At 61.3% G+C, this 20,625-nt stretch overlaps 1 protein-coding gene across 3 annotated transcripts; it reads left to right on the top strand.

Moving 5' to 3' along the window:
- The first annotated feature begins 7,215 nt into the window (after nucleotides 1-7,215).
- TNFAIP2 (TNF alpha induced protein 2) lies at nucleotides 7,216-20,169 on the top strand. 3 transcript variants are annotated; one of them, XM_057488116.1, is made up of 13 exons: nucleotides 7,314-7,365; nucleotides 9,690-9,864; nucleotides 10,109-10,456; nucleotides 10,744-11,383; nucleotides 13,539-13,653; nucleotides 13,806-13,928; nucleotides 14,126-14,226; nucleotides 14,738-14,836; nucleotides 15,358-15,472; nucleotides 16,358-16,480; nucleotides 16,699-16,854; nucleotides 17,024-17,145; nucleotides 18,436-20,169. In XM_057488116.1, exons 3-13 carry the CDS (start codon nucleotides 10,117-10,119, stop codon nucleotides 18,581-18,583), a joined length of 2,082 nt encoding a protein of 693 aa, XP_057344099.1. In that variant the 5' UTR covers nucleotides 7,314-7,365; nucleotides 9,690-9,864; nucleotides 10,109-10,116; the 3' UTR covers nucleotides 18,584-20,169. The 3 variants fall into 3 exon arrangements, with proteins under 3 accessions (XP_036738189.2, XP_057344099.1, XP_057344100.1); XM_036882294.2 differs by lacking the exon at nucleotides 9,690-9,864 and having other exon boundaries at nucleotides 7,216-7,365; nucleotides 10,102-10,456; XM_057488117.1 differs by lacking the exons at nucleotides 7,314-7,365; nucleotides 9,690-9,864 and adding an exon at nucleotides 7,376-7,844 and having other exon boundaries at nucleotides 10,102-10,456.
- The last annotated feature ends 456 nt before the right edge of the window (nucleotides 20,170-20,625 follow it).

Genomic DNA, 20,625 nt, shown 5'->3' with positions numbered 1-20,625 from the left:
TTCTCCACAGGGAGCTTCTGCCGCCCCACTGCACGGTTGAGTCCCAGACCCCTCATGGAGGCCCCCTCCTGCAGCCCCTGGCCCTGGCCCGGAGAGGCCGGGTCTGACTGAGCCCTTTCCTGGAGGTTGAGGGTCCTAGGGCTGGGTTTCCAAGACAGGCTACAGAGGTGCCGAGGGGCTCAATCCCAGCTCCGCCAGTTTCCAGCCACGAGATTGAAGGCAAGTTCCTTCATCAGTCTGTGACCCAGTTTTTCTAGCTGTGAAGTAGAGGTACTGTCTGTGTCCCCCCATCCCCAGGCTGGGGAGGGTGAAATGAGCGCCAGTTGTAAAGCAGACCGCCGGCCCCCTTGTGACCCTGGTCCCAGGCGGTTGTAAGCAAAAACCGAGAAAGCCTTGGTACAGGGGTGGGGGAGCTCTGGGTGGCTGCGAAGCCAGAAGTGAGTGGGGACGGCCCCCAGGAGGAGGCTGGGAAGCGGCCTTGAGGCTGAGCAGGCCCCCTCTGACAGGAGCTTCCCGTGGCAGTGGGAAGGATTTAGGCTGAGCCCAGGGCTGTCTTTCTGAGCTTTTCTAGCCTGGAGACAGGAAGTGAGGTTTTCCTGACAGGAACCTCTATGCCCAGGCAGGTTTATGTGCCCCAGATGTATTCCTGTGAGCCCAGTAGTGTCTGGGGACTGGGGCTGGCTTCACAGGTCAGGGTGAGCAGGAGGCCAGATGGCAGCTCCTCTAAGCATGCAGAAAGGGAGGCTGAGTACCAGAGGGTGGGCCAGGACCAGAGGGCCCAGCTGGGTCAGGCCCAGGGCACTGGCCACCGCCATTCTGCCCCCAGAGGTGGGGGCTGTGCTGAGGACCCGCCCCCTCCCTGCTCACCGGGTCCTAAGAGGTCTCACGGAGAGCCTAGAGTATTTCCTTAGCCATCCTGTTTTCCAGTCCAAGCACGGGGCCGGGGGTGGCTGGCTCTCAGCTGCTTCCGGACTTGTTGACCAGGTTGTCTGGCTGATAAGGGAGTCTGTGTGTGTGGTGTGTTCTGTAATGTGCCAGTCCTGTGAGCACCGGGGATGGAGGGCCATGCCCAGAGGCTCTTCCTCCAGTGGAGTCGGACATTCTCTGCTCCCAGAGCTCAGGTCCTGGGTGCACAGCTGACCCCTGGCCCTGCCTGGCCACCCTCATCCCTCTGCACCCTCCCTGTTCTCCCCTCTCCAGCTCGACTTGGCTTCCCCCAGTGCCCACTGAGAAGTTTCTGGGGCCGTAGCCCAGGCTGGCCTGGAAGGGCAGAGAAGGTGTGGAGGGCCACCCTACCCAAGGCAGGGCGCTCAGATCTGAGTGCAGCCCGCTGGCCCAAGGACAGTCTTGGGTGACAGCAAATGCCTTGAGCCAACCCTAGCTTGGCCTGTGGCTTGCGCTCCCTGTGGGCACCGCTCCCCATTGGTCCCCTGGCGCTCTGACCCAGCCCCAGTGCCATGTGTGCCTCCAGGCCATGCCATGCAAGGAGTGTTCAGGTTTCGGCTCTGTCCTCTAGCTGGTGGCCAGGGCCCTTTCCTCTCTGAGGTTCGGTCTCCCTGTCTGCTGCACAGAGGGCACTCGGTAGGTGGAAGAGCTCAGGGTCCAACGGGACTGCGTGGTGACCCTGGCAGGAAGAGCACGCTGCAAGCAGTTGCCGTGTGTCTCCTCCGTGCCTGCGTAGCCTCTCTCTTCCTCGTCTGCCTAGTGACCCTGGCCCCTTCCTTCCTGGCCCTGGACTTCTTGGGGCCCCTGTACACGGGGGCAGTACCCTCAGTGGTCAGCATGTGGTCCTTGCAGGGCCCCTCACCCTGCCTGGGAGGGAGGGGACGCTGCAGGGCCCCCAGGGCCGCTGTCCATCCCCACTCTCACTTCTCTCCTGTGCTACCACTAAGTCCCCTTAGAACTCGAGCAGGCTGAAGGGGCCCTTCGCCAGGGTCACTGTCTGTCTGTCCACTGTCCGTTCTCAGGCCCGGGGGGAGGGGCGGGGACTGGGCTGCCTACAGGACGCCTTTGCCAGCCATTCCATGTGGAGCTGGGCATTGGGCCTGTCTGGGCACCATGGGGACAGGAAGCTGCTCCATGGCTTTTAGTGGCCTTTAAAGGGTACTTGTTATGTTTTCATCTTTAACTTTAATAATATTTTAGATAGTGACATATCTATAAAGTTCCAAGTTAAAAAGTCACAAAAAGGAAAATGTCGGAAAGCCTTAATCCCATCTCCCTGTGCCCTTCGCCACAAGCAGTCAGGGTCTGGACAGGACCCTTCAGTTTGCAAAGTGCTTCCCCAAGAAATATGTAAGTAGTGAAACTGCAGGCTTTGGTCAAACACTGCTTCGGCCAGAGGGGGTCGGGTTGGGGTGATGGGGCCTGGAGCCCTGGAAGAGCAAACAATACAGAGCCCAATACTTAGCTGGACAGAACCCCAAATAACGGAACCTTACAGTTCTGGGAAAGAAGTTGATGAAAGCCTTGCCATTTCTGGGGCACCCACCGTGGGATGGGCTCTGCTTGGCGATTTAGAGCTTTCTTCCCCCATGAATTTGGTGCGGGCATTACAAATCGGTTTGTGGATTCAGACACCTCTGGGCTGGGCCTGCCGCTCTGCACTTTTCTAGCTGTGTGACTTTGGGCAAGTTACTTCACCTCTCTGAGCTCTCTCTCTCATGTAAAATTGGGAGCATTACATGAGCAAATGCAAATGTAGTGCTGGATAAGGGCCTGGCTCACTGTGTGAAGCCCTGTAAGAGTAACATCCCTTGTTATTTCTATGCACACCTCCTTTAAGCCTTCCCTGGCAACCTCCAGAGCATATGGCAGTCCCATTTTCAGGCAGGAAGACTGAGGCTCTGAGGGGTGAAGCCACCTGTTTAAGAACATAAATGTAAGCGATGGAGCTCCCCACGGGAGAGGTGGTCCTCTCACCATGGCCCTACCACTATGCCTTCCTTCTCCACAGTCCAGAAGCCCTGAGCCCCAGAGCAGCACCCTGCTTGAGGAGGTGGCAGGCTCTGTGCTGGTTTGGGGCAGGCTCCCCTTCCTGCTCTGGCCTGGTGCCAGTGGGGATCCCACAAGCGCTCCTGCCAAGTGACTTGCTCTGTCATTGGGAGGGGCCGTATGGGGAGAATGTCTCTTCAGCTGTTTTCCTAGAAATCATGCCTGCTAGGAGAAGGGCCCCAGGAAGCCCCAGGCCTGCAGGGAAAGGACCTGAACTTGGCCATCTTGCATCACTACTGAAAGCCATTGTGAAAGGCCAGGGCTTTTTAGGAGAGGTGCCAGGCTACCAGGGCTGGCATGGAGAGTCCCTGATGCCCCGGAAGGGCAGTTCTTCCAGGAAGCCCTCCTGCACTGCACTCCTTGGAAGCCTTCCAGGACTGGTCCTGCTGCCCTGTGGGCCCCGCTTTCTCCCAAGTGGCCCCCATTTCTGGCAAGAGAAGTAGGCCACACTCGCCAAGCACCTGCAGAAGCCATCTTCCCTCAGGCCTCAGTTTCTGCCAGACACACAAAGAAGCATGTGGCTTGGCTTCCTCTTGGGAGAAGGGGCAGGGCTGTTAACAAGTAAGCAACTTTATGACCTGGAGGCACTGCGTGTTGTACACCTGGTCTGGTGAGTGCCCTAATGGGAGGGAATGCCCTGGGAAGGTGCTTCCTAACCAGCTGTCCTGGCCAACCCATGGTCCCTGGGGAGGTCAGCAGACTCCAGCCGAGGTCCAGTGCTGCAAATGACCCTGAGCAAGTGACTTCCCCTTTCAGGGAAGGCCAGGTGGTAGCCCAGACCCGAGCTTCAAGGCTTCAACCTTTGTGTCCACTTATCTCTCTGAGACTCAGTTTTCCCAGACAGAGAATACAATGGCTCTGCCCATTGCAGTTAGTAAATGGGGCATCCCCAGGAAGCAAGAGGCCAGGGAAGAACCCCAGGTCAGGTGATGGGCTGAGAAGTAAATGGAGAAACAGGAGGGGAGAGCTGGGGCTAAGGCAGTGGGAAGTGCAAGTCATCTCACAGAGGGAAGTGGGCCCTGGGCCCATGGGGGCAGGGCAGGATGACATCCTGGAATGCCCTGGTCTCCCAGTCCTGGGGCGCCCACCCACGGGCAGCACCGCCCTTCAACCATGCCACCAGCTGAACCTCCTAGCCAGGTCCCTCTAGTGTAGCCAGGCCCAGTGCCCCCTGCCCCCTCATTCTTGCCTAATCCCCCCATGCAGCTGTTGCACCTGCTGCCCCTGAACCAGAATGTGTGCCCTTGTGCCATCAGTGTCCCCTCTCCCAGGGAACTTTCCTCCTGTGCGGCTTTCAGCTGGAGACAGAGTAGGAGCACCGCTAACAGACACTGCCCCGTGTTATTCTCTGGCCCCACCCAGCTAGATTGCCAGGACGGGGTCTGCACCTGCTGCCCCACAGGGTGGGGTGAAGACTCAACTGAGTGAACAGCTCATGAAAGAGACTGGGAAATCTTTTTTCTTTTTCAAAATGAAAAAGGAACGGAGGGCAGTAAAACCTCCCACTTCTGCATCCAAGTTTTCTGGCCTGGCAGCCCTTCCTTGTGTCTGATTTAAATACACCGAGCTGCATTTGGAATGCTGATCAACCCTGTGGGAGAAGCAATATAGCACAAGGTCCTCTACTGACTGGCACATCACTGCACCTGTCTATGCCTCTGTTTCCTCTTCTCTGAAAAGCGGATAATTAAGGAGTACCCATTTAATAAGACTGATGAAGTTAATGCATGCAAAGTTCTTAGAACTGTGGAGGTCAAGAAAAGTCAGCTGTCTACCCAGGAGAACTGGAAGCAGGGTCTGGAAGAAATATATGTAGTCCCATGCCCATAGCAGCCTACAGGTGGCAGCATCCGAGTGTCCATGGGCAGATGACCGGATAAACAATGAACTATTATTCAATCTTAAAAAGGAAGAAAAATCTGACACATGTTACAATATGGATCAGCTAAGTGTGATAAGTGTGATAAGCTAGTCACAAAAGGACAAATACTGTGTGATTCTGCTTATATAAGTAACTAATCAAAGTTGTAAAGACAGAAAGTACAATGGTGGGTGCCAGGACTTGGGGTAAGGGGTGGGGACTTCGTGTTTAATGGGGACAGAGTTTCAGTCTGGGAAGCTGAGAACGTTCTGGAGATGATGGTGGTTAATAACAATGTAAATGTACTTAATGCCACTGAACTGTATATTTTAAATGGTCAAAATGGTAAATTTGGTTATGTATATTTTACCACAGTTTTAAGAAGTCATCTGTCATTTCCAAGCAGAAGCATGGGAGATGGAGCCACGTGTGACCTGGGCCTCTGAGGCCCTGCTTCCCTGTGAGGAGCTGACCACAGCTCCTGGCCAGGCACTGGCACACTTGACTTCTGGGTTGGCTTCGGGGTCTCTTGCCAGAACGCTGCCGCCTGCTGCCCTCCCTTCCAGGTGGAGCCTGCCTCCCCGTCCCTGGGGAGAAGGGAATGAATGGCACGGCAGCCAGCCAGGAACACTCTCCACCGCATCTGACGCTCACTTCCTGCTGCGGGTGGAATTCTTGGCTGGCCTGTGGGCTCCCTCTGGAAGGGTCTGGCCTCTGGGGGGATGCTTTCATGTGTTGAGAGGGGGTAAGAATAGCATCTGCTGTATTGGTCCCACTGGCTGTCATCCCTTGGTCCTCTATGCTGGCCCATTTTCATATGTCTTTGGGGGCCTCATAATGTGACCTTTGACCCTCATGCCTTAACTGAGAGAAAGGGAGGTGACTGGTGCAACCATGCAAGGGAAGGCGGCTCTTCCCAATTCCTGGCTGCTGCTCCGGGCATGGCCATGAAGAGGGAGCCCAGGTGCCTGGGCAGCCCAGCACCTGCCCTGTGAAGCGACTTTCCTGCCCCTGCAGATCCAGGCTCTGAGGGAGTGGTGGGCTTGGGGGCCCTGACAACCTCTGCCCCTCACGACCCAGAGAGCTTCAGATTCTCCAGCGACTTTATAGTCTGTTTGGGGCTAGGAGAGGGGGCCTGGCAGGAGAGTGTGGGGGTTGCACAGCGGGCCACAGTACAGAGCCAGGACCGGTTGGTTCTCGTCCTCTTTGCCCCTGCCTGGCTGCCTGAACTTGGGGAACCCGGCCTTTAGTCCCCCCGTCTGGGCACCGGAGAGCAAATGGAACGGCCCTTCCAGCCCCAAGGTACTGTGGCTCTGCTGACTCATCTGAGAAATGTCACCCCCAGGGCCTCAGGGAGAGAAGGGGTGTAGTCCATCTTGCTGCCACCTCCTGAAGCCCCTCTCCCCATCTCCCCCTTTCCCTGTCCCCGCAAACCCCCCAGCAACAGCGTCGGAGTCCAAACCCAAACCTGGCACTTGGCCAACACTCCGAAGGAGGAAGAGGAAGTTCTCGGCCCCAAGGGGCACCCCCAGATCCCGCCTCCCCACTCACATGGCCCGTCCCTCCCAAGCCTCCGAGATCTGTGCTCAAGCCAGTAGAGCTCAATGCCCCCGAACTGTGCGCCCCAGCGGGAGGGGGAGACGGGGCAAAGGGCAGACAAAAGGCAGGGAGGAGCAGAGGCTCTAGGAAGAAAAGGGAAGCTGGTGCCCAGCCGGGAAATTCCTGACCGATACGGTTCTTTCCAGAGGGCAGGGATTCCTAGGCTGTGAAGTGGGGTGAGGGGGAGTCGCTGTTGGGTGCTCCTCACCAGCACCCCCTCCCTGCCCCATGACAGACCCCGAGAAACAGGGCTTAGGTGGGGAAACAGAGGCCCGGACAGGGGTGTGGTCTGCCCAGGGCCTCACCGAGTGAGGACGAAGCCGGCCCGAGCGACTCTCCCGCCTGAGCCGCTGGGATCCGGAGCCCGTAGCAGCCCAGCCCCAGTCCCGGGAAGGGGGGGTGCCTCGGGGGGAGACCTACGGGACTTCAGACTCTGCCGTTTACTGCTGCCTGTGCGGCCTCCGGCAATCACCTTTCTGAGTCATTTCCCCAGTTCCAGCAAAGCCTGATAATGAGTGTGCGTGGGAGACACTCCCCCCACACAGGTGCTTTGTTGGTAGCTGGCCCCCCCTGAAGTCCCCTTTTCCTTGGGGGGCTGCCTCCAGGAGGGGCCCCTCCCCAGGCCTCCCTGCGGCCACAGTGTCACCCAGGGTGGGAACGCTCTCCCCAGGGGGCCAACCCTCCGCAGTTAGCGTGGGACCCAGCGGCCCCCCACCCTCTGCTGGGCCGGCCCCGCCCCTCCCGGGGGCGCGCGCCACACCGGGCACAGGGACCCAGGCCGCCGCGCCGCTCAGCCTTGGCCTCGGCCCGCGGGTTTTCCGCGGTTGCAGCGGGCGGGGCGGGGGCGGAGCCTGAGACTATTTCAGGCGGCGCCGGGCTCCGCCGGGACCGCGGCGGCTCGGGCCGACACAGTAAGTGACCTCGGCCCTGCGTGCGTCCGTCCCCCACCGCGCCGCGCGGCTGCCCGTCCGCCCCGAGCCGGAGTCTGCGGCCGGGTTCCCCGACGGAACGGCCGGCGCGGCTGAGGCACCATCCGCGCGGGTGGCTCCGAAAGACCCAGGGCCCCGCAGCCCTTCTAGGGAAACCGAGGCTGCTGGAAACTGGGCTGCTGTGCGTCAGGGCGCAGACGGCTCTGCCCCGAGAACGGCAGGGAGGGGGGCGCGAGGAACGGCGCGGGGTCTCTCCTTTCGCCTAGAAGGGCTGAGGCCGTGTCGGGGAGCCGGGGCTGGCTTGTGTGACCTAGGCCACTGGCGGCTGGCCTGCCTGTGCCTAGGCAGCCTCATCTGGGGGAGAACTCTGCCCCCCTACCCGGCCCAGGACAGAAGAGCCAGGCGCTAAGCCGTGGGAGACTGTGGACCTCAGAGCCCTGACCCGGGAAGGAAAGTAGAGGGTGTGTGCCTGAGGGGAGCTGGGAGGCCTTGGGGGGGGGGGGTGCCGCTGTCGGGCCACTGGCAATGGCGCCAGGTATGACTGAGCAGGCCGCTTTCTGTCTCAGTGTGCCCAGCCTGGAGCTGGGGCTTGAAGGAATGCCTCTCCTGTCCTGTGAGATGGGATTCTCATCCCCACTTCACTAAAGGGGAAACGGAGGCCTGTGAAGGAAGGGGGGTGTGTCTGGTCCACACTCTAGTGAGTGGTGCGGCTGAGCCCACAGCCGTTTCTCTTTCCACTGCACCAGCTGAGAGTCACAGCCTGGGATGGGGCCCAGGGGCCTGCTACAGGGCCTCTGAGGGTGAGGAACAGGCAAGGAGGCAGTGATGCCATGCCAGGACCCGCAGGAGCCAGGTCTGGAGGTCGATGGAGCCTGGCACGTGTGGGGACTGCAGAGTGTGGTGCAGTGGGGGCAGGGGTGAGGCTGGTGGGCGGCACAGCTGGTCGGGGCAGCCCCGTCTCTCACCCCAGCTCCTGCGGGTGCATGGCAAGAGAATGGAATGGGGTGGGACACAGAGCTGGACAGCAAGTGGTTTGGGCAGAAGGGCCTGGTGGCCTGCACCTTAGCTTTGGGGCTCCCCAGAGCACCCCCTGCTTGGTCCTAGAGTGGTATTCTCAGTGCAAGTGGCACAAGGGAGGCAACTGAGTCCAGCAGTACCAGATTCTGCCATGGGTACATGGTGAGGCCAGTGGGAGTAGGAGGGATCCAGGCTTCCGGGTTGCCACGTGGCCCTGGCCAAGCTCAAGTTTAGGATGAGCCCCTGGGGCAATGGGACAGGGTGGCTGAGCTGGTGGGGAGCTGCTGGGGTTGTGGAGAGCCTGACAGGCCTACTCCTAGCCTCTATGTCACTGTGTGCTTGGAGCAAGTACCTCCCACCCCATCCCCTTTTCTCCTGCTGGAGGAGAGGTCACCCCATCTGCCTCAGAAGGGGCTGCCATAGGGCTGAATCGAAGCCATCGTGTTGTATGAGTCATGACTTGGGTGATGAGGCAGGCACTCCAGCTGGATGGAGGATGGTCACCCCAGTGACTGGGAAGGCCAGCCCTGTCTGCTCCCCATTCCCAGTCCTGCCCTGCTCTCTCCCTTAGGGTCAGCCATGTTCCCCTCCACTGGTTCTTGCCTCGCTCTGACAATGGTCAGGGCTCTGGGGAGGCTGCTGTTAGCTACATAGGGCATCTGGCCTCTCTGAATGCAGCTTGCAAGGTGGTGGGGGACATTGAGGCAGGCTGACCTGGAGCCAGGTGCATTCCAAGCCCAAGCTGTTGACCACGGGGACATTTTAAGCCTCCCTGGGTCAGTTTTGTGAGATGAGGGTAACAACAGCCCTCCTGGAAGGCGATGAGGAAGAGATGGGATAGGCACCCAGGAAGGGTACAAAAAGTGGAAGCTCTGGTGACAGTGCCGTCACCCTGTCTGGGAGCAGGCAGGGTGAAGCAGGAAGTAGGATGCCTGGTCTCCTGGGTCAGAGTTACTGTGTGACCACAGCCAGCCTGTGGCTCACAGAGCCCCTTCTCCCTGCTGGCATGGAAAGTCTCTCTGAGGTCCTTTCCTACCCCTGAAGTTTGAGGGGGGCACTGATTTCTGTAGACCTGAGCCCCAAGGCCAGGGTAGGGGGTCAGGTTCTGCTCCTCTTGAGGTCCCACCAGCAGCAACCATGTTTGTGCTCAAAGTGTCCCTCTGACCCCACAGCTAACAGGGCAAGAGGGGAACTGACCAAGGTGGAGGATGGGGCTGGACCCCTGGCTCTGCCCAGCTCTGGTGCTCGGTGCCACGGGACAGCAGCCCACACTCTGCCTCCTCCCCCAGGGCCTCAGGATCCAGGGTGGCACTCATGCCCTGCAGTCCTCACTGCCCAGAAGGTGGGCTGTCAAGGAAGGATTTTCCAAAACTGAGTGAAGTCTTCCTGCGTCTAGAAGGCTTGGCAGGCCCAGCTTCCTCTCTGCCTGGGACAGCTCCGGGAGGGGCCCGGGCGGGGCGAGCGGTGTTAGAAGAGGAGCTGTGGCTGCTGAAAAACTGGTGACCAGGGAGGGGATGAGTTGCTGGTGCCTCTTTGGTCCTGCAGATGTCTAGGGCCCTGGTGGGCATACGGGCGATAACAGATCCAACATGCTCAGGGCTGCCTCCAGGGTGCTGTCCTTGGGCCTGGGAGCCGGGAGCTGGGGGCCTGTCTGCTGCGAGCACTGACCCTTTCGTTTCTCCTCCCTTTGCCAACCTGCAGGCCTGAGCCACGGTGATGCTGAAGATAACTTTCTTCCAAGGCCTTCCAGGCCAGCAACCAGGGGCCCTTGACTTCCCCAGAAGCCCCCAGAAGTTGCCCTCCACGTCAGAGGGAGACTCAGAGGCCTCCATGTCGGGGGCCTCCTCTGAGGACCTGGTACTGCCCCTGGAAGCCAGGGTAGCCCCAGACAGGGAAGAGGAAGGGACTTCGAAGAAGAAGGAGAGGAAGAAGCCAAAAGGACTGGCCAGCATGTTCAGCGTCTTCACCAAAGGGAAGAAGAAGAGCCAGCCCAGCGCAGCAGAGCCAGAGGGCGAGCCCCAGGCCCGCCTGGATCCGGACGGTCAGCTGCCCACAGGTAGGCTGGGTCCCCGGGCGGGGCTGGGGTCCCGGGTCAGAGCTGCGCAGGGCTGGGACTCACCCAGGGCACAGGGCACGCAAGGTCGGCTTGGAGGCGTCTGCCCTCCCGACTTCCACCCGGGCGCCCTAATCCTGGGGCTGGGAGTGGGCCCAGCAGGCTCCGGTCCTGCCTGGGACACCCACCGGCCTCTCGGCGCGTCCCTGCACCTCCCGGGGGCTCAGCCTCCTCTCCCGTGGGCGCCGTGGGAGGTGACTTCTCCGCCTAACGCGGAGTTCTGGCCGCAGTGGAGGAGCTCAAGGCCGACCTGGAGCGCGGGCGGCTGGAGGCAGCGCGGCCGCTGCTGGCGCTGGAGCGGGAGCTGCAGGCGGCGGCGGCGGCGGGCGGCGCGAGCGCCGAGGAGCTCGTGCGGCGCCAGAGCAAAGTGGAGGCGCTGTACGCGCTGCTGCGCGACCAGGTGCTCGGCCTGCTGCGGCGGCCGCTGGACGCGGCGCCCGAGCGGCTGCACCAGGCCCTGGCCGTGCTGGCCGAGCAGGAGCGCGAGGACCGCCAGGCGCCGGCCGGCGTCCCCGCGGCCTCGGCGCTGGCGTCCCCGCGGCCGCGGCGCTGGCTGCAGCTGTGGCGGCGCGGCGTGGAGCAGGCGGCGGAGGAGCGGCTGGGCCGGCGGCCGGCCGCGGACGCCGACGCCGACGGCCGCTCGGAGGCCGAGCGTGTCTTCCTGCACATGGGTCGCACGATGAAGGAGGACCTGGAGGCCGTGGTGGAGCGGCTGAAACCGCTGTTCCCCGCCGAGTTCGACGTGGTGGCCGCCTACGCCGAGAGCTACCACGAGTACTTCGCGGCCCAGCTGGCGGCCGTGGCGCAGTTCGAGCTGTGCGAGCGCGACACCTACGTGCTGCTGGTCTGGGTGCAGAACCTCTACCCCAAGTGAGCGGCCGCGCCAGGCTGGGTGGTCTCGGGGCAGTGCGCGCTGGCCTGCAGGAGGGGGTGTCGGGCTGAGCAGGGAGGGGTTTTAGCGAGGTCACTGCGAGCGGAGCCCCCTGGGAGAACTCAGGCGTGGGGCCTGCGCTGCGTCGGCCTTGCTCTTAGAATCCTCAATTTCCTGGGCCTCAGTCGCAGTCCACAGCCAGGGAAACCGAGTCACAGAATACGGCAGGGACTTACTCATCCATGGGTTCCCAGCCTGGGGAGGCAGGAGGCAGCGACCTTCCAGAGCAGGAAGGGCTGTCAGAGGAGGCCGGGGGCTGTGGGGTCCTGGGGCAGGGGCCCTGACTGGGCCTGGGCCTGCTGAGGCGGCCATCCCAGAGGAGGAGGCAGAGGCATCCCGCCCCGGGGCAGCCCACGGCCTAACGGAAGTACAGGAGTCGGCCTGGAGGGGGAAAGGGCAAGCCTGGAGAGAGGCAGCGGGGGGTGGGGGGTGGGGGTCCCAGCAGAGGCAGCTGCCCTCCAGGGCCCTAGCTTCTGGGGGCTGTGCAGAGTCCGTAGGTGTTCTGATGTATCTGGCAGGCTATGGGGGCCTCCCACGCAGCACAGAGAACAGGAGCAGAGCAGGGCCATGCAGCCTTGTGCAGGGTCAGCCAGTGAGTCCTGGGCAGAGCTGGGTTCTGGCCACTGAGGCCCGGAGCTCCTTAGATGGCAGGCTGGCTCTGCCAAGGGAGGGTACGTGGGAATAGCTGGTAGAGCTTCAGGCGCCCCCTGATTCACCCAGACCCCACGGGTTCCTGGGCATGACTGTTGTTTGCACAAGCTGGCTGGGAGAGACCTGTTCTGCTGTGTGGGAATGCCCAGGGTGTAGGTGGCCAGGGGTTCCTGTAGGGGCCAACTCCAGCCCCAAGGGCAAAGCCTGCAGGAAGCCCAGAGGTGCAGACAGTGAGGGGTGTCTGAGGGTCTGGATCTTGCAGGCATCTGAGTGACCGGTGGGCTTAGCTGGTGCTGGTGGGTCAGCCTCCAGTGGGGAGGACCGGAGGAAGGGCCCCGTGGCAGGGGTGGTGAGGGGTCAGCAGGGCCCAGGGAAACTGGCACAGGGCAGGGGCTGAGGGGCAGACAGGCCAGCCCTGAGCCAGTTCCTTCTTGCTTGTCCTGACTCACCAGGAAATGCCACACGCTTGCACCTCTGCCTCTCAGCCTTCCTGTCCAGTGACACAGGGGGCTTTTGGCCTGGGGCCCGCTTGGGTCAGCGCAGCAGGAAACTGAGGCACAGAGCCTTGGGGAGGGGCGTCTAGGGGAGGCGGTGGGCGTTGTAAAGGCTGTGTGGCCAGAGTGCAGGGAGCAGACGAAAGCACTGCACTCAGAGGGTAAGACAGGGTCATTCTTGAGGCTCCAGGCAGACAAAGGCCCCGGAGGCCGCGCCAGGGCTGTGCGGTCCCCGGGCTCCACAACCCTGTATAGGCACCACGGAGAGTGGAGAAGCCTCGGCCTCCAAGGAGCTGGTCGGTGGGAAGGGGGCAGCCCATCCTGCCTGGACCCGCCCACCCTCTAGGGGCCCCAGTGCGGGCCTGGGGGTGGGGTGCACGGGTGGGGGTGGGGTGCTGGCCGGATGCTGCAGGCAGGGATGGAGTGCCTGAGGGGGTGGGGTGGAAGGAGGCTGCGACGCCAGCTGGTCTCAGAGCTGCTGCCATGAGGAGTTGGTTTAATCTGTGTGAGAGGTGAGGCCTCAGAGCGGGAGGTCAGACCTGAAAGGTGGTTCTGCCTGCTGGGTGGGGGCAGGATTGTTGGGGTCGAGGTGGAAGCCGGGAGCCGGGGAGAAAGCCCCTGTACTGAGCTAGTTGAGATGGTGGGGCTGGGCATCCGGCCGGGTTGCTTGAGGCCCATCACTTTCGTGGGGGATGTTTTGGAACAGTAGTGGGTGGGGCAGTAGGCTTAAGAGGAGGCACGGTGATTTTAAGGTTTTTGGCCAGAAACAGGCTGGCAGATGGAGGACCCGTCACCAGAGACAGAGAAGCAGGGGTAGAGGGTGGTGGGCATTTGATTGGAGGGCAGTTGAGTTCTGGGCCTGCCAGAGACCAAGGCTGGGAAGGTGAGCCTTGACTGAGGGATGGTGCCCAGGGGGTGCGGTTTTCCTCATGCCAGTCCCCCTCTGCAGTGACATCATCAACAGCCCCAAGCTGGCAGGTGACCTGCAGAGACTCGGGCTCAGGAGCCTCCTGCCCCCCAGGCAGGTCCGGCTGCTGGAGTCCACGTTCCTGTCCAACGAGGCGGTGAGTCGGGCACCAGGTTCAGGGCAGGAGGGGGGCAGGAAGGGAGCAGAGGGGAGGCTCAGAGGCAGGACCGGGCAGGGAGCCTCACAGGGACTTCCGTGCAGGCAGGGCATGGGCTCCGTGCTACCCCAACCTGCCTCTCCTGCCCCCAGGCCAGCGTGAGGGAGCTGATGGCCCGCGCCCTGGAGCTGGAGTCACAGCGCTGGGCCCAGGATGTGGCTCCCCAGAGGTTGGACGGCCACTGCCACAGTGAACTGGCTATTGACATCTTCCAGGTAGTGCCACCTGCCCCTTGTGCTCAGGTGCAGCCCATGTGCAAGCTGTGCGCTGTGCAGAGCCCACACCTATCACCCCCTTGCACACATGCTCGTCCACCTTGAAGCACCACCCCCTTGCTCCGGCATGCTCCCCCCACCCCTGCCCCAGCCCTGGTCCAGGTGGGCCCTGCTCAGCTCAGCCCTCACCCCTGCAGATCATCTCCCAGGGCCAGGCTAAGGCTGAGAGCATCACCCTTGACCTGGGCATGCAGACAAAGCACGTGCTGCTTGTGGAGCTGGCTTCATTCCTGAGGAGGTGGGTGTGAATCCACGTGTACAAGGGAGAGGACCCCTGTAGCCACCTCTGTGAGCCAGGTGGGGATCCTGTGTCCTCTGCTCCCTGTCCCTAGGCGTCTGTCATCATGAGCAGGATTCCTGTGTCCCTTTCCCTCCCCACCTGGGCACCCACTAAGAGCCACAGGTGAACTGACCATCCCCACTCAGCAGATCTCCCAGTGGGGCTTCACAGAGGATGCCCCTGAGGGACTGAGGCCCTGACCTCCCCTTCAGGTGACACCCCCAGTTGCACCCCCAGTTCTCCTGGCTGCCCCCTTCCACCTCTGAGGACTCCTCCACCGTCCCCCGCCCCCTCCAGTCTTCCAGCTTTAGCAGGAGTCTGGGGGAAGGAGCCAGGGCAGCAGAGTGGGGGCGCCCTCTCCAGGAGCTCTGTGTGGGCCTGGCCCCCAGAGGAGCACTCCATGCAGGGGAGGCTGCCATCGTCCCAGTGTCTGTGCTCACCACGCATGGGCCCCTCCTGGTTTCACCAGCTACCAGCACGCCTTTGATGAATTTCTGGAGAAGAGCAAACAGCTGAGAAATTACAGGGCCAATGTTATCGCCAACATCAACACCTGCCTGACCTTCCGGTGAGGCCCTGGGAGGGCTCGTGAGAGTGGGAATCCCTGGGCCACCTGCCTGTTGGGGAGCAAGTGTAGCTGCCAGGTGGGAGGGAGGTGCAGGGGGTGCAGTTTGGGATGCAAATGCGCCAGGCGGGTGAGGAGTGACCAGGGCTTTCTGTGCAGCACACGTGTCAAGTGCAGGACGCTCAGGCCCTCCTGTGAATGGCTCGCTTGTCATGTTACCCTTATAGCACCTCTAAGAAGTAGGTCCAGTGACTATGTCCATTAAGCAGATGAACAAACTGAGGTGTGGAGAGGCTGAGCAGCTTGTCCTCAGTTGGAAGAGGATGCCACGCAGCCATGCAGCTGTGTGCTGGGGCTGGGAAGGCTGGGCCCTGCCTGGGCAGCACGGGTGGGTCCCCCACAGGGATGGGGAGCCACTGAGGGTTCCCGAGTCCAGACGTGGCCTCAGCTAGCTGGCTTTCTGGGTTTGGGGCTGTAGGCTGGGCAGGGTTGGTGTGACCTCCTGGCCTCTGTTCCTGTCCTAGGACATGCATGGAGCAGAAGTGGCAGATACCCCAGGACCTCTTGCTGGGTCCCCTGAGTGAGATCAAGAGCCACGGCTTTGACACCCTGCTCCACAGCCTCTTCAGGGACCTCAAGGTAGCTGGAACCTCCTCCCACGTGGGACCGGCCGAGCCCAGCCCCGGCAGCACGGGAGGGCCTGGGAGGGTGCTGCGGGACGGAGGCAGGGCAGGAGCCAAGAGCTGGCATGTGCAAGGGCCGGCTGCCGTGAGGCCGGTGCCGCCACAGTGATGGGGGCCATCCAGGGCTCTCGACCTTCCCCCAGCACTTCAGCCTGGCCTCAGAGGGCTGCCCCTGGACTGGGAGGGTTTGGGGGGAAAGCTTTCCCCAGCTAGACGCAGCCCCGTCCCCAGGTTTGCACACCTGTCCTCCAGCTTCCCCAGGCCTTCCTGCCTGTGCCCTGTCCCCATGCCCAGTTCCCAGCTGTGGTGCTCAGAGCCACTGCCCCCTCTGCTGTGGGCCGAGAAGGCCGCAGAAACCCTTTAGCGGGGGGCAAGGCAAATCTCCCTAGGAAGAAAGGGAGGCTTTCCTACCAACCATCTGCGGGAGCCTCCTGGCCTCCCTGTCCCCACTGCCCATAGCAGGAGACCCTGGTGGTGAGGCCTTGGGGCGACCCTAGGTGACTTGGCACTGGGGCTCATAGGCCCAGCCAAACACCAGGCCTTGTTTATGCAGAGATTTATTTATTTAAGAAGGGGGTAGTAGAAAAGGCCTCAGGGCAGACAGACTGCCGTCCTGGCTTCAGGGCTGCAGCTGGCTGACCTTGGAGAAGGGTACGCAAACCCCACCTCCACTTCCTGTCTGAGCTCGGCCTGGGTTCCTGGGGAGTCCCCCTTGCCCCTGCAGGGGGCCACATGTGTTAGTGTGCGTGTGTCTGCATGTGCATGTGTCTGCATGTATGTGTCAGGGGCTGGTGCCCCTTCCTTTCCAGGGCGTGACCAGACATCCTGTCTCCTGTTACAGCCGCTGTTCAAGAGGCTCACACAGACCCGCTGGGCGGCCCCTGCGCAGATCCTGGAGGAAGTCATCGCCACCGTGGGCGAGAGGCTGCCTGAGTCCTTGGAGTTGCACAACTGCTTCCGGGAGGTGAGAAGGGGCTGGGCTGAGGGCTGGTCCTGTCAGGGGAGTCAGGGGAGCAGTCTGTACGCACATGCTAACACATGCATGCAAACAGCCACACACGCATGCACCCCTTGGCTCTGGCATCTGCCTCTCCCTGGATCCCTGGCTCTGAGGCTTTGAGGAAGGCAGTGAGCTCCCCGTCTGCAGATGGCTCACGCGACCCTGCCTGCTCTCCCGTCCAGGAGCTCATGGAGGCTGTACACCTGCACCTGGTGAAGGAGTACATCATCCGTCTCAGCAAGCGGAGCCTGGTCCTCAAGACAGCAGAGCAGCAGCAGCAACTAGCAGCGCACGTCCAGGCCAATGCCGACCTCATCCAGCACTTCTGCACTCAGAATGTAAGCCCCGGAAGCCCTCCCCACCCTCCTGGGATGGCTGCACCCTTCAGGGGCCTGGACAGCCCCTCCTAGCCTTTCCAAACCTATCAGCTCTGCACTGAACCTCTGTGGGCCCCTGGGTGCCCTTCTGTGAGGAGGCATCTGCCTCCAACCAGGCCTGTGCCTGCAGGGCTCCCCGGCAACCTGGCTGCATCACGCCCTCCCCAAGCTCGCTGAGATCATTCGCTTGCAAGACCTCAGTGCCATCAAGATCGAGGTGGCCACTTATGCCACCTGGTACCCTGACTTCAGGTGAGAACAAGGGCTCAGTGGGCATGCAGGGCACTGATACTGGCCATGGTGGTGCAGTTCCGGTCCCAGCAGCTAACCTTTGTTGAGTGCTGACTGTGCGCTGGGCACTTGCTAAGATCTCTACAGTGGCTCATTCGTCTGATCCTCACTATAACCCTATGAGCTGATGCTTTTCTTGCCCGTGTTGCCCATGAGGCCTGGAGAGTTTATGGAGTGTGTCCAAGGAGACACAGCTAGGCAGTGGGAGAGCCAGGGTGACGAAGCCAGGAAGGGTGGCTGCACAGCCCGTGCTCTAGCCTTCCGTGGTGCTGCCCCTAGGAGGGGACACAGGCCAGAGAGCCCGGGAACCTGCTACGGGCCACGGCAAATCAGCAGTGGAGCTTGGACCCACCACTTAGCCTAGGGTCCCGGGGGGCTTGGGTCTATGCCCTGGGTCCTCTGCTCTGGAGTGGAGGAGGCTTGTCTCCTGGCTGCCTGGGAATCTGGTGAGCCAGGGAAATTGTTTCTGTGAGCTGAGCCCTCTGGCATGGTAGGGATAGCATGAACAAGCCAGCTTGAGTTGGACTGACCCAGCTTAGCCTCATTCAGAATCTGGCTAAGCTGTCCACTTACCCGCACACTCACCCGCTCATCCACCTACCCATGTGAGCACTTCTCTATGCATCTACTCACCTACTTACCCGTCTGTCTGTTCATCTGCTCACTTACCTATCTACGTGTATCCACCCACCCCCATCCTTCCGTCCATCATCCACCCATCTACCCACCCACTCACCCATCCAACCACCCATCTACCCATCCCATATTGAGCGGTCTAGGTGCCAGGCTCGGTTCTAGGCCCCGGGATGTCATGGGTCCAAGACAGCCCAGGCCTCAGTACTCCCTCATGTAGTTTACAGCCCACCGAGGGCTCGCAGTGAGACCTCAGGCGAGGAAATACACATGCAGGTTGTAATGATCGTGTGACCAAGGTTGTGAATCACAGGAGGTGCTGACTTGACAGATGGGAAAGCCTCTTGGGGGAGGTGAGATTTTGACTCAGACTTAAAGGAGAGTGTGGGGAAGAGCATTCCAGAAGCAGCCAGTGCAAAGGCCTGAGGTGAGCAGGAGCTTGGTGTGCTCTAGGGATCGACAGGCAGCCCGTGTTGCTGGGGCGTGGGGAGCGGAGAGTGCCCCTCCTGGGCAAGATGCTGGCGGCCCTGAGATCTGGGCTGGGAGCCTGGGAGGCCGGGAGCGGGAGGGAGAGGGGCTGCGCGGGAGTGGCTGGACTGACGGGGCCTCTCCTTGCAGCAAAGGCCACCTGAACGCCATCTTGGCCATCAAGGGGAACCTGTCAAGCAGTGAAGTCAAGAGCGTCCGAAGCATCCTGGACGTCAGTGTCAACACAGGGACTCGTGAGCCCTTCAAGTCCTTATTTTCGCTTATAAAGGTCGGCTAGTCTTTCCTGGGGCCTGACCCCTTATGAGCGCCCACGAGCATTGGACACCTGGAAGTAACCACCGCGTGTGCGGGCTGTTCAGCACTGGCTTCATGGCCCAGAAGGCACGGGCTCCCTGCCTTCTGCTGCTTCGCCCCGCCCTGGCCAAGGTGCAGGGCCCGGGGCAGCCGGAACTGGGCAGGCCCCGGATGGCCCACAGTCCCGTGGTGGAGGGAGCGCCCCCTGCAGGAGCTGCCGACACGACACCCGAGAAACTGGAAGGATTGGAGGCCGGCAGCCTGGGCTTGGGGGTCCCAGGTCGCCTGTCCGGGAGGCCCCCGCAGCCTCAGAACCCCCTCAGGCTGGGCCAGAGCGCCTTCCCAGCTCCCCAGGCCTACCCCACCCCGCCGCCTTGGGCCCAGGGCTGCCAGGAGACGGGCTCGGCGAGTCTGTGGAATCAAAGGCAGAACTAGAAGAAAAGGCCTAGAAAGGCGCGTGTGGGGTCACATCGCAGTGGGAGGCGGAGCCAGCATCAGAACCCTTCTGTGTGGCCCCGTGAGCCCCGCACTTCAGACGCTGACCCCTCTCTGCACTCCCTGCAGCGTCCTCTGAGGGCCACGAGCCCCTGGGTCTTCTCGGGTTCAGCTGCCCCCACACAGGTAGCCGCCGGCATGCCTCCACCAGCCGTCTGCCTGGAAGCTGGACTGAGGTCTGGGCAGGGCACGCCTGGCCTCTGACGTCTTGGCTTCTGTATTAGTTTCCTATTGCTGCTGGAACAAATTTTTACAGAGTAGCTAAAAACAAGAACTTATCTCTGAGCTCTGGAGGTCAGATGTCAGACTCTAGTCCCAGGCCAGCAGGTCTGCTCCCTTCTGGAGGCTCTAGAGGCGAATTTCTTCACATTGTCCATTTTTTTGAGGCTGCCCGTATTTCTTGGCCTGTGGCCCCCTTCCACCTTCAAAACCAGCAGTGGCTAGTCAAATCCTCTCACGTCACAGACCTCAGATTGAGGTGTGACCCCTTCTTCCACTTTTAAGGACCTTTTGGCCCATCTACATAATCCCTCTCCTTATTTTAAGGATATAATCCCATAATCCCTCTCCCTATTTTAAGGTCATCTGATAAACAACCTTAACTCCACCTACAAACCTAACACCCCTCTGCCTGGAGCCTGATGTAGTCACAGGTTCCAGGGGTCAGAACATGGGCATCTTGGGGTGGGGGGTGGGGAGTATTTTGCCCACCACAGCCCTGTCCATCCTCTTCCCTGCAGGGCACCTTGCCCCCCACCAGGAAAACATGGGTCCAGCCACCCCCTGGGCATTGGCCTCCACAGAGACCCCCCCCAGCATGCAGACCCGGGCCTGACTTGGCCTCATGCATCTGGGGGCTAGATGGAGTTTGAAGCCAGGTCTTGGGTTTGTCCCCCTCTTTCCAGGTACTGTGGCCAGGAGCTGGCCAGTGTGAATGGTGCACAAAAGCCTCTGTGCATTTGTAGGAGGTAGTGTGTTTGATGTTTTTAATATTATTTCTGCTAGTACTTCTTTTGTATGTGTTTCTCAGGATGGAATCTGGGTTTTTATAGGTTGATATAAAGCTGATTTCAAAATGGCTGTGGAGTGATTTATTTTGGGAGCAGGGATGGGGCACCAGCGGCTTTCTCAGCCTCTTGGGGTCTGGGCAAAGCCTGTCCTCTCAGGCTCTGTGTCAAATGCCCAGTAAATTCAGGACCGCCCCCCCCCCCAGTGCCTCCTGCCCCTGCCCACCACACACACCTATGGGCATGTGCTGGGGGAGGGTCTGCCTGTGGGACATGGACAGTCTCTTCACCCCATGTGCCTCGGTTTCCCCTCCTGAAATAGGGGCTCATGAGCTGGTGTGGCCTTCCGCCGGGCACTCTGAGGATGGGAGGGGTGGGATGGCCTCCAGTCATTTCAGCCGGGCCTGGCGCTCCTCTCATGGGGGGTGGGGCGGTCCTTTGCTCCCCAGGCCTCGTCCTGGCCCAGGACCTGGGGGGAGGCAGGGTCCCGGGGGGGTGGGGAGGAGGGTGGGGAGGGGGCCGT

The sequence above is a fragment of the Manis pentadactyla genome, chromosome 11 (genome assembly GCF_030020395.1).
Source record: "Manis pentadactyla isolate mManPen7 chromosome 11, mManPen7.hap1, whole genome shotgun sequence".
In the NCBI taxonomy this organism is placed as follows: domain Eukaryota; kingdom Metazoa; phylum Chordata; class Mammalia; order Pholidota; family Manidae; genus Manis; species Manis pentadactyla.
The sequence above is the reverse complement of the archived record's forward strand: the minus strand, read 5'-3'. Positions and strand labels throughout refer to the sequence as shown.